The sequence below is a fragment of the Crocuta crocuta genome, unplaced genomic scaffold (genome assembly GCF_008692635.1).
Source record: "Crocuta crocuta isolate KB4526 unplaced genomic scaffold, BGI_CrCroc_1.0 scaffold180, whole genome shotgun sequence".
In the NCBI taxonomy this organism is placed as follows: Eukaryota; Metazoa; Chordata; class Mammalia; order Carnivora; family Hyaenidae; genus Crocuta; species Crocuta crocuta.
Window position 1 is genome coordinate 823,332 of NW_027527549.1, and position 15,268 is coordinate 838,599.

General features: G+C 38.6%; 1 protein-coding gene across 1 annotated transcript in view; it reads right to left on the minus strand.

Moving 5' to 3' along the window:
* Positions 1 to 5,882: 5,882 nt before the first annotated feature.
* Positions 5,883 to 15,268, minus strand: part of RSBN1 (round spermatid basic protein 1) — a 42,396-nt gene continuing 33,010 nt past the window's right edge. Inside the window, 3 exon segments of the mRNA XM_077766842.1 lie at positions 5,883 to 6,691; positions 7,317 to 7,425; positions 8,570 to 8,737. Coding sequence (XP_077622968.1) covers positions 6,221 to 6,691; positions 7,317 to 7,425; positions 8,570 to 8,737 — 748 coding nt within the window. The 3' untranslated portion in view covers positions 5,883 to 6,220.

The window sequence follows — 15,268 nt, forward strand, 5'->3', positions numbered from 1 at the left end:
GAGACCGCGGAGGCCGCGCGGGCCTCAGAGGCAGGTGGGCAGACCAGTGCCGCAGACCCCGCGCCCCCCAAGCCGACCTTCAGGGTCACCGGACGGACCCCCTCACACACACACACCCCTAAAGAAGCCAGGAATCAACTGGGAAAGGAGGGGGATGCGAAGGGCAGGAGGTCCTCGCTGGCCGCCAGGGGCGGGGGCCACGGCCGGANGCTTCCGCTTTCCGGGTTTTGCACGAAGGTGGCTCCGCCCCCGCCCGGGCCCGGCCCCCGGGGCCTCTGCCAGTCTGCACGACCGCACGACCCGTCCGGTCACCCTTCAGGTCACTTGCTGAGAAAGGACCTGCCCAGACGTCGACCTGAAGGAGGTCGGTGCCGACGTCCGAAGAGCTGCCCGTTCCGTCCTCCGTAACACTTCTCGTTCTTTGTCTTACAGGTTTCTTCGTGCTCCATCGGTCACGGTCGGTCCGCGGGCTCCGGGAGGTGGCAGCCCGGGGCCCGCCGGGAGCCAGGCGCAGGCAGTCAGTCTGCGCTGGGTGAACACAGGTCTCTTGGACTGACGGCGTCCCCGGACGAAGGGCGCGGCAGGCTCTTCGCCACGCGTGAATCTCAGCAGCTCTGAGATGTAAACTTTCGGGGTGCTCGAGGCTGAGGGAGGAGGAGGGCCACGGCTTGGGCCAGTTCCAGGGCACTTTTCCCAAATTAGGGGAGGGGAGGGTGGCGGCGGCGACAACGGTCTCGAGGCTGAGCTGGAGCAGGCTGACAGAGGTCAGGGGAAAGGAATGACTGCGCGCTGAGTATTTAAGGAAACCTTTATGCTTCTTCCCTCTGTGGTGCACAGGGTTGGGGCCATTAGTGGAACACTGACCCCTAACGGCCATTCCACCCCACTTGCTCGCCCCAGCATGTGGCATTTGGGTCACGTAAAGCTAATGAATGACACAGAATGGTCACATCAGCTACCACTTCGAAAAGCCTGAGAAGGGAGGTTCTAAATGTTTTACAGACATTATTTCTTATCTATTAAATCGGGGTAAGGTGAAGTTACCCCATTTTACTTAAGCTAAGGAAAATCCACTAACAAGTGAAAGCACCTCCCACAGAACTAATTAAAAATAATTTCATCCAGGCTTGATTTACTTTCCTATGGCACGCATAGGCCGTGGTTCCCTTTCTGGCTTGTTTCCTGACAGCTTTCCCCTTTCTTAAACATTAATTCTGCTGGGTTTCAAGACAAATAGCCAACTTAAAAAAACAAAAAACCATAAATGACAAATGAGAAAGCCATTTTGTCTATCTAAATATTTGCTTGAAGGCCTAAATTACATTCATAACAAAAACATTTTACTTCATTGCTTAGCACCCAGAGACTTTCTGGGGAATTCATGAAAGAACTGAAATCGGGTAAGTTGCATTAAGGAGTAGCAGAAGTAGCAAATCACCTTACAAACTTTTCAGTGCTTTCTAAGACTGCCACTCAACACTGCAGAGGCTTCAAACCAGAACTGCTTTCAAATCCCTGTTCAATTAGAGAGCGGTGTGATTTTAGGCAATTCACTGAACCTAACAAGACTGGTTTCTCCCCTGTATTTATTGCTATCTTCCTAGTAAGTACTGAAAGCTGTGATGTTAAATGGCCCACAGAAGTTACTCAAAAAACTTCCTCTTCTTTTCCTAATCAGAACCAAAGTCTATCAGAGCTTAGGACAAGTATTTCAAAGAAAAATTCACACAAAATCATCAAGGAAGGCTCATCGTCTTCATGAACACCTGCATGCATGTACTTTGAAAAATATGGACGTAGCCAGATAAAAATTTAAGACTGTCCTCAAGTACATAAAAACCAATTTAAGCATCAGAAGGCACAACTACCACAAATGCCAAGTGTAGCTTTTCGTACCCCAAGCTAGCTCAACCTCAATATGATGCCATTTCCTCATTATCTATGACCTTTTCTTTAGGAAAGTCACAAGATTTTCTAACATACTAGAAACTAGCAGGGGACATAGAAGGTGGGAGATTGATGCTTTAAAAACAAGTTCCAGATAGCTAGAATTCACATGTACTATTCATTTTATCATGAAACAGAAGTCAAGGACAAATCAGACTTTTGTTTATTAAAAAAATACTTTACAGGGGGGAAAAAACCTCTATGCATTCCATTGTCCTATTTTACAAAGAAATAGCTTAACAATTTAACACACTTAGACAGCTACAAAAAAGCACTGTGTTAAAAGGATTATTATTCACACAAATTTAGATTTAAGACTATTCATTAGAAACCTTTTTAAAACACTCGTTAATGTCAAAAAACAAACTAAGGCCACACAACGCAAATAGTCCGCCAGGCAAATTATACATTTCATCTATATGCAAAGACCTCTTAGATAAATTAAAGCCACAGGAAAAAAAAGTCTTAGCTGCCAATCAAAATGGAGTTTAGTCACAGAAAACACTATTACATGAAAATTTACAACGTGTGATAGAAGTAGTACGTAAGTATTTATTTAGAGAGTTGAAAAGTGCTATTTTAATAAACAGTGGTCTCAACTACATGCACAAGTGGATCATAAAAAATGTATGAAGAAAATGGAAGGCCATAATATTTATGGGGATACTTGCTTCTAAAGCAACAAACTTTCAGGATAAGGGTAGGTCCCTTATGTGGTAAAGAAAAACGTTTGTCTTGAACATTTCCCCTACTTACTGCATGATCAATAAATACAGCTACAACTTGTTTAAAAAAAAAAAAACTTAGCAGAAATAGGAACTCCTGCCATGTACTAGTGAAAAGCCTTTTTTTTTTTAAACCTGTAGCAGTGATAAAATAGAGATTTATTAGACACAAACTCAATTATCCTAAAGGTATAAATGCAAATAAATTTTTAATGGCAAATACAGACAAAAATATTAAGGGCTACTATTAATGATCAAGAATATATTCACTAAGGGTTTTCTTGAATCTTGGAGGCTTGTTTCTAAATTAGTTTTTATTCTAGACACTATTTATAGAGGGAAAGGCAATAAGCAAGTTTCTCCAGGCATGAAGTGTGAACTTTATGCCTATTAAGACTGACGCAAGATGCTGAAGGGCATCTTTTCCTCAGGTTTGGTAAAGATGCTATTTGGACAAGCTCCATGCTCCCCCGACAAGAGCTTGTAATGTTAGTCAACTGATATTCCAACTGTCTCCGAGGGGAAAGGGCACCTTTCAAGTTTTTAATTAAAAATAAAGTAGCAGTGAGACAAACCCTCCTAAGTACTGAATAAACAAAGTAAAAGTACAGTTAAGCTTAGGCATTCATTTTTAAAGAGTTAAAACTTTGGAGGTGAAAACCAATATGTAGGTTGTTTTTGTTTTTTTAAATTATTGCTTTATGAATTTGGGATACCTCTTTGAGTCATAATGCTACTCCGAACATACCGTGGTAATTACAGAATGACGTCTGGGGCTGGGGGAAGACTTTTATCCTTATTTACGAATACCATAAAACCATTCTAGTTACTGACTTAGGAATATTCATTTATTGGGTCCTTTCCATAAGCACACCTTTAAAATAGCCCTCTGCTCCACAAAATACTCAAACTTACAGCCACATTCTGCAAGTAATCTCAAAAGGTTGGCACAACAGATAATATACCAAAAAGGAAGATCAGCTTAAATTTCAGTTACGTCACTGCCGTCACTACTTTACAAATCAGAAGACGCCAGATTGCTCCATGCCTCACTCCACCGAAGATTTAGAAAAGTTGCAATCATCTGTATCGCTGAACTAGGATACAACTTTGAAAGCAGTAAGAAACTCAAAACTTGAGCTTTTATATTCATCAGTCTTTAAAGCATGCTATTAAATCTAATACTCACATAGGACATTCAGTTTCCAGATACATCACTAGCTAAATGTTTCTCTCTCCATTCTATTGCAATTCTAACATACAATGAATTTATTAGTACATGATTTTAAACATTTGTATACTCTTTTCATGTGTTTATACTGGAGGTGAGGGTAGAATGTTTTCTGAAAAGGAAAACGGGGATTTGCTTTTGATTGTAGGTCCCTGCAGATCCGCTGCTTCCTGAGTGATCACACACAGTGCTGGCTGTCAGGAGACAGTCTCCTCATTTATTAGTAATGGCCAGCTTAGATGACAGATGGCATCTGCTGGATGGCAAGTGGGAGATGGAGGAAATCGGATCTTGGAAGACAAGAAAAATTTAAAAAAAAAAAAAGTTTTTGCTTTAACAGCCTTGTTCTTCATGATTATTTTAAAAAGCAAATGTTGCCTGAGAAGAATTCTACTTTGCACAGCCTAGTAAAGCTCTAGGAAATTCTTCTGGACAGAAAAACGAAAACAAGAAAACCCAGAGCCACATACTTTTGTGATTAACCCCTCCCCCCTTCCAAAATAACAAAAAACACCCTCAAAGGCAGGTCCCTTTAAAAACTAGTCCTGATAAACTAGAATTTACACCCAAGATTTTAAAACACCCCTGCAATAATCACATTACTTTTCATACCATTCTAATTACCTTATTTACAAAGATAACTAAAACCAACATCACTTCCAATTCATAAATGGTTTACATTGAAATGTTTCTCTATTTGTCTTCATCCTTTGTAACAGAGAATACATACATATACATATATATAAGGAATAATACAGATTCTAACTAATCACTGCAATATTTGCTGATGGTTACTTTTCTATCGGTTTACACAGTGACCTCTATACTTTGCTAATAGCATTTAACTACACAACAATATTGCACAAAGTAATATTTATATAAGATTTAGCCTATTTCAGAATATTTTAGAGAAAATTCATATTTGATATTTCAAAAGATGCAGCTAAGTTTTCATGGTGACAGACATAATAAAGCAGCATCTTTTTTTTTTTGCCTATGTTAATGTAAATATTCCAAATCTCACCCTCCAGGAAAAAAAAATCTCCAAATTGCACTATAACCAGGTAGATACAAGAATCTGGTCTTAGGTGTGGGGAATACTCTTCCTTTAATGAACAAAAGGCCTATTATTAACTGAGAGAAAGTGAAATGTGTATCATGTTAACGTTCTAAAATAATGGAAAGTGAAGACTACACTAGCTATATGAACTGTGCCTGTTTGAAAAAAAAAAAAAAAGTAAATTGGCACGAAGCATTCAGTTACCTGAAACTCTAGGACGAAGCCTAGTGCCGTCACTAGGCCCCAGCCACACATGGTAATAGTAAATAAACCCAGCTTTTCACCAGTTACAACTGTGAACTGAAGTGTCTCAACAGATCTTTATCATGAAGAGATCGAAGCCAAGTGACAAAAATAGGTTTGCCTAAGTTTCGTGCACAAAACATGGGCCTCATCACCAGGATGGATCTCGCTCTCTAGGTCTGATACTCATGATCAGTTTAAGTAACAAAATATCCACACAAAGTGTGAGGGCGCGACGTGGCAGGATGAGAGAGGATCATGTCAACATGATCTCTTTTCCCCAATTATCTTCCACAGTTACCATGTTTCTAGAAGAGATTCATGAACCATGGATAATGAATGACCAAGGACTATTCATCTTTAGATAATTTTAATTGAAATATCCACTGGGCTTTAAATAACAGATACAAAAAAAAAAAAAAGACAGTTTGGATCAGAAAGTGCTGTGCTTTCTCTTTTGTTAAGAAACCAGAGAGCCACTGAATTTTCCTTAGAAACTACCTGTTCTCTGTGGTTGGAACTTACTTGCCCACGTACAAGATGCAGGAACTCTTTCCTGCAACCTATGCCATTTTTACTGTAGAAATTGGAGCTGTGCCATGAAGACACAAGTACTAAAGCATAAATCTGATCTTCTATCATAAAAACAGCAAATATGGCAAGAGACGAGGCAAGGTAAAATTAAGGGAAGTGAATAATTTACCAAATAAGAATCTGTTATTCCAGAGAATTCTCAGTTTGATTTGAAGAAGAGATTGAATTGTTACCTCACACCTTAAAACAGAAAGTAGCAGCAGACCCACTATTACATACTGTACTAACGGGATAAGATACAACTCTTAACTTTGCATAATCTGTGTAAAAAAGATATGCTTGACATTTGTGGAATGTCATTTCTCTTTATAGAATTATAGGCAAGATTTCTCCAATAAAACTTAACTTAAGCCAGTTATAAAACTATAACTTCACATCAAAATTTAAAAAAGTTAAAAAATGTGTTTGAATATGTACATATCACACAGGAGTGCTGGAATGTTCCTGCAGATTGTGTTGCTGGTCAGAGTCCAGTCTACTCTCCACCTTTAAAACTGGAATAGGCGGAGTCATCTGATCTTGCTGTAGATTAAGTTCTGACGAAGGGAAGGACGATGAAGCCGTGGTCAAAAGCTGCATCTCTCTGCATGTGTCTTCAGATTCAGTTTTTACCCTCACACACTGGGAGTCGACTTCTAATTCTCGCTTTCCAGTTAAGTCACAGTCCACGTTAGAAGCGCTTTCTGTGTTCTGAGTGGCTTCCACAACAGGGTGGTACTGTTTCAGCCTTATATGCCAAGCTAAGCTGCACACTGCTGACACTGTTTTGAACTGATGAATGACATTTCTAGGGATGAAGTAAATATCATTGTCACACAGCTGAATTCTAGCATAACGAATGCCTTCCCGCCTCATTTGGTTTAGTTTAGCTTCATCCACCCACTGTACACACTGCAGAAAAAAGAAAAGTTGCATGAGACTTCAAAATATGTAGTGTAGTAATTTAGTCCAATAAAGTATTAGAATTAGCACAGGAAAACAGGAGCAGAGCCAAATTAGAGGCAAGCAACACTAAGTAACAACTTTCTAAAATGTCCTACAATGCTTGGGAAACATTTTTCCTCATACTTTACTACCTCTCTAATAACAAGTACAGGTAGAAGTCAGGAGCTAAGGAATCATTTAGACAAGTATCTCAAAGTACAGCTAAATATCAGTAAGTATTCTTTGCCACAATGCAGGGCAACATGTATTTGCTGCCTTTTATAGCTGAGGGCACACAGTGCTCCGTGGGGCCATCAGCTGAGACTGCTCAGGGCCAGAAGAGACCAGTCTGGGCCCTCTGGCCATCTGGGCCCACCTGGCATCCCAAAGATCAAAGGGATCACAGGCATTCTGCTTGAGAAGCTCCGTATTAATGATTTTTGACTCCCTCCACACATAGCTTTTAAGAGTGCCGAAATTAAATTTACCATCCCGTGTATCCAACTACGAGATCAAATGCAAAATAAACTGGGTACAGATATTTATTTCTATGATCTCACCCAAAAGGTAACAAAAAAGCCAAGAGTTTTACCTGGGAAACTGGAGGTTCATGAAGGTCTAACTGAAGTCTCTGTACAACATCAGTAAAATCCTCAGCATGAAAACAAATCACATCTTTGGTTATACGAGGTTGGTCACTCCTAAGATTAACAAAAATTAAGTTTTAGAAATGTGTATCTCGTAACGGAAAATGATGACAAATTACAGTTCTCCTATTCCTGGAACTGCTACTACTAGCACAGAAATAGATGCACAGGAATATACATTTGCTTCTTTAACTAACATTTAAAAAATAAATGATACACCCATAAAGCTGTTTAAAAAAGTTAAAATTAGATTAGTTGTTACAAAAAACATACCAGCCACATAAATATCACACCTCCCAGTTCTCAAAATAGAGAGGGGGGGAAAAACGGAATGATCTTTAACTTGAAATACTTACTGTCAAGCTGTGATTGAACTATGCTTCCAAAAAAAGGTCAGACCAAACTCTACAGTACTACTGAAGGCCCTGAAGTTATAAATATGAAAAACAAAACAAAACAGTTTTTAGATAAACTAAATTCCATGCTCTGAGCTTTGGGTTCCAACTGAGTGTAAAAGGATGCAGCCACTGTGGAAAATAGTATAGCAATTCCTTCAAAAATTAAAAATGAATTATCAAATGATCCAGCAATTCCTCTTCTGGAAGATATACCCAAAAGAGAGATATACCCAAAAGACTGAAAGTAGAGACATTTATTTGTTCAGAGCAGCCAAAAGGTGGAAGCAACCCAAGTGTCCACTGACGAATGAATGCAGATAAACCAAAGGTACCATATGCATACAATGCAATACTAGTCAGCATGAAAAAGGCAGGAAATTATGACAAATGGTACAATATGGATGAACCCTGAAGATACTATGTTAGCTAAAATAAGCCAGTCTCAGAAAACTACTGTAATTCCACTTAAATAAAGTATTTAAAGTAGTCAAATTCATAGAAACACTAAGTACAATGAAGGTTAGCAGGAGCTGGGAAGAGAGGAGAAATGGAGTTACTACTTAATGAGCACAGAGTTACAGTTTTGCAAGACAAAAAAGCTCTCAAAATCTCCTTTGCAACAATGTAAATATACCTAACACCACTGAAATATACACTTAAAATGGCTAAGATTTTCCATTGTATGTGATAGGTAGTGAGCCGCAATTTCTTTCAAAAAAAGTAGGCCCCAACCTTTTAAATTGAGTCCACATTTTCTCAGACAACATTACCAACCTTGCAGCTGAGTTTCATTAACTTACCATTCACCAAACTGAACAGCTTTCAAAACCCCAACAGCAGCCGTACTCTGCCAGTCAAACCCCTGACCTACATGGTCAGCGTGTGCTCTCGTCCTGTCTTCAAAGAGGACTTCACGGGGTTCACTGGTCCGAGGTAGGTACTGGAGATTTTTAATTTCATTCATTGATCTGGAGTTGATTTGGTTGCAAAGTAAAGGAGAGGGGAAAGTATTAATACCAGTAAGGCAAAAAGTCTGCTAAAATATCAAATTTTAAATAAGATCAGGACTGATAAGGGGTCAATGATTTTGATCATTAACACTGAACACACTATATACTGTAATGCTTAACGTCATTGCCTTCTCTCGGGATGCCATGATAATATAGAGGGTATATTTTTGATTTGGCTCAAATGTAGTGTTACAATCTATAAAATTTAGTTTTCAAGCAATGGAGAACACAATTCAAAGTTCAAGGCTGTATGTTTCTTCACCCTCAGTCATCTTAACTCTCAAAACACTCTACTAGACTTGATTCAAGATGGAAAACTGAGCATGTACATGATCTCCTTCCACATTAAAATGAAAGTAAAAAGCTTCAAACTAATATGGCAAGGGTGGGGGAGAGGAGATGCACGAATGGATAATAATACAGATGAAACATAACTGACTGTGAGTTGAAAACTGTTCACTTTGAATACGTGAGACTTTACCTTCTGCTTTTTTATGTGCTCAAAATTTCTAAATATAATACTTGAAAGGTGACAGTAAAGGAATGAATAAGAACCAACAAAATGAATTAGTTAATGAACAATACCAACAAACTTCTGGAAGACAGAAAATGATTAAAAGTGTCTTGGTCTAATAAAACTGAGCAGAGAAAGCCACAGGCCTAGAATACACTAGAAGGGAATGGCACCTAAAAAGGCAGCTGGCCTGCCCAAAGACCTTGGAGTAGACAAAGAGGCGTACACACACGCACACGCGTGCGCACGCGCACACACACATTATAATGATGTTACAGACAGAAATGAAGTAAGGCTGAGAAAGGGGGAATTAAAGTGAAATTCTGCAAATAAACCAGTTGCCCACCACCGCTGTGGCTACCCATCTGACCCCCATGCTATGGCTGACCCATGCAGCACTCACCTATCCTATCTATTTCCCTGACAGAACTCTGATTCTCATTAGGTGTCTGCTCCTGGCCCATAAGGGACCTCATTTACAAGTTTCAAAGGCAGATCCTGACGAATCCTGACCAACTGTGGTAAGCGCATTCCCCTTGACAGTGAAATGGTTTAAAAATGGATACAAACTGATTCTGGCCAGCAGTAAGAGAGGAAATCTGCTAAGGAGACTTCTGGGAAGTTTCCTAGCTTCTATGACAGAAGTAAGAAAAGAAAAGAAGGCTTTTCTTCTTCTATTGCATATAACCAGATCCATATGTAATGCCTAGAACTGCAACAATCATCCAGCAACATAAAGCCACTGTGAGTACAAAGCCCAGGCTGAGAGTATGAGAGCAGAGAAAAGGAAAAGACCAGATTCCTTGATGAAAGTACTAAGTCACTGACTGTGTGTGTGTGTGTGTATATATATACACACACACACACACATATATATATACACACATATATACACATACACACATACATATATATATAGTGCCTAGAGCCAAGCTCTCTAGAGTCAATACACACAGTAATATTTTATGAACCAGTTTTAATCAAATTTTTGTTGCTTGTAGGCAAAAGCATCCTGATAAACTAAGAAAAACAGAAACAAACAAACAAAAAAAACCCCTTCATGTTCTCCAAACACACTAAACTTACCATATTCATAGACTAATGTAACCCTGTGGCATGTGGCCATACCCTTTCACGCCCAGTTCTATGCCTATTAACTCTAAGGTGAAGCCTACCTAGTGATAAGCCTCACTGAAATATAAACAGAATGCCCAGTAAGCCCAATGCTTTATTTCTAAATATGAATACAACAACCACAAATCACCAAACATGTGAAGACAGCCTGCAGCAGCCTGACAAAGACTAAAATAAACAATGCTGAAAATGTAAGAATTCAAAAGACACAAAGTCAAGTGAATGTCCCCAAATCAAAAGGAAACAGATAATAGGAAATATAAGGATAACCAAACTGGGAGATCTATCACTCAGCCAGCAGTAGTTTCAGAAAGAAATAACAGAAAATGAAAGGAGACAATGAAATGAAAGGAGACAAGAATCTTTAAGGGAACTATCAAATCACAAAGTTTAAATAAGAATGAAAGACCCAAAGACCTATCATTGTGAAATTAAGCTTTTAGAGAGGAAAAGAAAATAGGTTACCTATAAAAAAAAAAAAAAATTACACTGGCATTAAGACTTACCATAAACAATACTAGGTATCAGAAGATACTGTGGTAATGCTACAAGTTTTAAGGGAAAATACATCCTCTGGAATCCAGCTAAACTATCAATCCTATTTAATGACAGAAAAAGAAATTTTCAGACATATCATGACTCAGAATATTCCTTCTCCCTTTTCTTAGAATGTTACTTGAGAATGTGCTAAATCAAAAGAAAGAAATAAACCCAAGAGACAACTGCAGGTTAATGCAGAAATGCATTAAGTGGGAAGTTCCAGGTTGATAACTGAAAGAAGTTCTTCACACTGAAGAGAACAAAGAGCTCCAAAAGATTTCCAGGTAAAAATGTTATGTGTTAGAGCATACAGTATGATTAAAGTTTTGGATTCTTGAGGATATGATAAAAGCACAGAATCCAAGGTAATTACTGACCTTCTCAAAACAACAGAAAACAAAAAGGACTGTATAAAGAAACCATAGCCAACGTCATAGCCACAGAATAAAAGGTGTGATTTTATAAGAAAGAAATGTATTTGGAGCAAAAAAAGAGAACAGAAAATATTAGGGGTATGGGCAAGAAAAGTATATGTCCCCCACTTCAAAAGAGGGGAAACCAGTAACTGCAGAGAAAACAGATTAAAAAAAAAAAAAAAAAGCACAATCCAAACACGAAACTATTTACGTAAAATGTGGCATGATTTTCAGTATCTAGGTGAAATACAGGAAAGAAAGATTCTTTTGAATATTACCACTTTGAGTAATAATGTAACACTGGAACTTTAAAACATAACTTTTTAGCCTATTGGTTGGNCAACCAGTAACTGCAGAGAAAACAGATTAAAAAAAAAAAAAAAGCACAATCCAAACACGAAACTATTTACGTAAAATGTGGCATGATTTTCAGTATCTAGGTGAAATACAGGAAAGAAAGATTCTTTTGAATATTACCACTTTGAGTAATAATGTAACACTGGAACTTTAAAACATAACTTTTTAGCCTATTGGTTGGGGCTGCATAAACTTACCTTCCCATAACATAAATGACATTTACTGGCTTTCAAATCCTACAATACATCTATTGACAAAGTATATAAAACCTAATTATGGTTTTAAAGCAGAATATGAATTAACCTCAACAATGTATAAGCACATTTGACAAAAAGCAGAAAGGAGGAGGAAGAAAGTAAAGAGTCATCTAACTATTTGGAGAACAGGTGAAGGGAAGGAGCCCTTATCTATCATACCAAGAAATTGACAAATTTCCTGCCAAAGTCTGAAAACAAAAGGCATTACAAATAGAAATGGTTTTTGCCTCTGGTAAAAAGGTATCTGCATCTGGACGGAAAGGTGGCCAGGATTTTTCATTACATACCCTACCGTACTATTTGATTTTTGAAAACCCTGTGCATGTTATCTCTTGAGCTTTAAAGTCCATAAATTCAAAGACCATCTTCATTAGCAGTGCCCTTGATCACCTGAGCCTTCTCACACTGATTCCACCATTTTCAGCAACAGAGCATTCTCATTAACGCAAAAAGAGGACATTAGTGTTTTAAGTTCTGATTTACTCTAATTCAAAGTGCCTTCGGATACTTTTCATAAGAATATTTAACCCCAATAAAAATAAAATTTGACAGCCCCTCAGATTAGTGAAGAAAAAATAATTAAGTAAATGATGTTGGTACAGCTGCCTAGCTACTTAGAAAAAAAGATCAATCCCTCCACCATGAAATCAATACTATGTAAGTAAAACAAGTAAATACTGAAATCACAAAAGTAGTAGGAGAAAATATAGATGAGTATTTTATAATACTAAACGAGAGAAGGCATTTCTAAGCCTACCAGTAGAAGAGAAACCTCAGAGGAAAAGGTAGATCTGACAACACATAAAAATCTCTCTGAGTAAAGAAAAATAAGGCGGTGGGGGGAGTAACTAAGGAAAAAACCTGAAGCTAAAAGAATGAGGAAAAGTCCAACATAAAAAAAAAGTTAACAGTCATAATATATAGAGAATTTTAAATAAAAAACAGCCTAGTAGAAATATGGGTAAAACGAAAAAAGAATCACTAAAGAAGAAACACAAACCCTCAAAGAAAAACTAATTAAAATGAGACATTTCTGCCCAATAGGATCAACAAAGTTAAAAGCAAAATGTTAAGGGGGGGGCTCTACTTGGGTTTGAGTATACACTACTGGAACAATTAGAAATGCGTATATACTCTGCACCTTTGCTTTTTCTGTTCGGTTTGCTTTAAGGAGGCTTCATGCCCAGCGCAGAGCCCAATACAGGGGCTTGAAATCATGATCCTGAGATAAAGACCTAAGCCGAGATCAAGAGCTAGATGCTCAACTGACTGAGCCACCCAGGCACCCCTACACTCTGTGCCTTTAAAATTTGTACTAAGAAAATAAACATGCATACGCACAAAGATATATATCTAGCTACCTACCAACCAGTCATCCATGCAGCCAGCCCACAAGCCAGCCAACAAGGACCCCCTAATCAGTGATGTGTTACACATTTCCTAAAACTGGCTTTGGGGGAAGATGGCTGACTATAGCTGATTTCTGTGGTATAAATACTCCCAACATGGCCAATTTCAAGCAACTAATGTGACCTCATTCAATGGTGGAACTGGGAGGCTAACAACGGCCCTGTGGGCTGGCTCCAGCATACCACTGTCATGTTTGTCAAAGATTAAAAGCAATTTACACTAAAAAAGAATTGGTTAAATAAATCTTGATACAACCACTCAGTGAGAACAATGTAGTCCCTTAGAAATAACAATATAGGGGCACCTGGGTGGCTCACTGGGTTAAGCGTTTGACTTCGACTCAGGTCATGATGTCACCGTTCGTGGGTTGGAGCCCCGCATCGGGCTCTGTGCTGACGGCTAGCTCAAAGTCTGGAGCCTCCTTCAGATTCTGTGTCTCCCTCTCTCTCTGACCCTCCCCTGCTTGCTCGCTCACTCCCTCTCTCCCAGAAATAAATAAAACATTAAAAAAAAAAAAGAAAAGAAAAGAAATTAGCTGCATCTAATAGAACACATAAATTTAAGGGGTTAGAAAAAAGACACCAAGTCTTAAAGAATGAGCTCATTTGTGTACAAAGTTTATAACACAAACTAAAATCTGAAAGGTTGATATGTCTCAATGAGCAGGATTATGGCTATATTTTGCCTTCTTTTTTTACTATTATCTGATTTTTCTGTAAGTTTGTAATAATCAAGAAACAAACAATGGTCATTTCCTTTTTGGAAAGATCATAGAACAAAAAATGTATACATACAGGACTTAAGAATTTACAATTTAAAAAATTTTTAATGCTTATTTATTTTTGAGAGAGACAGAGACAGAATGCAAATGGATTAGGGGTAGAGAGAGGGAGACACAGAATCTGAAGCAGCTCCAGGTTCCGAGTTGCCAGCACAGAGGCCGATGCAGGGCTCAAACTCACAAGCTGCGAGATCATGACCTGAGCCGAAGTCAGACGCTCAACCAACTGAGCCATCCAGGCGCCCCAAGAATTTAGAATTTCAAGACTCATCATCATGATGTACAAAACCTGCTGTGGTCTAGCAATGTGCAGAAATTTTAGTTTACTGCCATGTTCCTCCATGCAATCACCTTACATTCACATACAGTTTTCATATATTATTTTTGCACAGTATCTAAAGTACCTAAGGTTATTCCATACTTAGCTTTAGCATCTTTCCCCTATGAGCTTTAAGGTAAGGTCTACACTAGTCCGTTAACACTCACTTCCGGGTACTTATCTGAGGTTGCTATTTCCATAGCCTAAGCAAATATGAATCATTTTCAGTATCATTAGATTAGATTTTTCACAGTACTAGAATACGTTAATCTACACGTATTGTCTGAAACACAAAGTACATTAGCCCAGTGTGAGTTACTGTAGAGATCTACATCACTGGTCTCATTCAGCAAACACTGAGCACTTGCTTGTGTGTCATGGAGATGGAGAAGAACAAAGCACAGTCACTGTCCTCAGGGCTCAAAATTTAGTAAAAGAACAAAAACATGTAAACAGAGCATTAATGAAGAATGATGTGTGAACACAGAAGGGAACAATTAATTTTCAGTGCTTCACAAGGGAAGTGACACCTAAGTTCAGTTTTGAAAATTTATTAACAACCTGTCAGGCAGAGAGGAAAATGAGGGAGAAGCCACTGCAAGTAAAAAGACCAGTGCAAAAGCACGGATTTATGGAGGACCACAGTCTGAAAACTGAACTCTGCCTGGCTGGAGGAGACTGGAAACGATCTAGCTAGAAGAACCGTAGGGGCCAGATAATGAAAGATCCTTGTAGACTACACAATGGAGTTTGGACTTTCA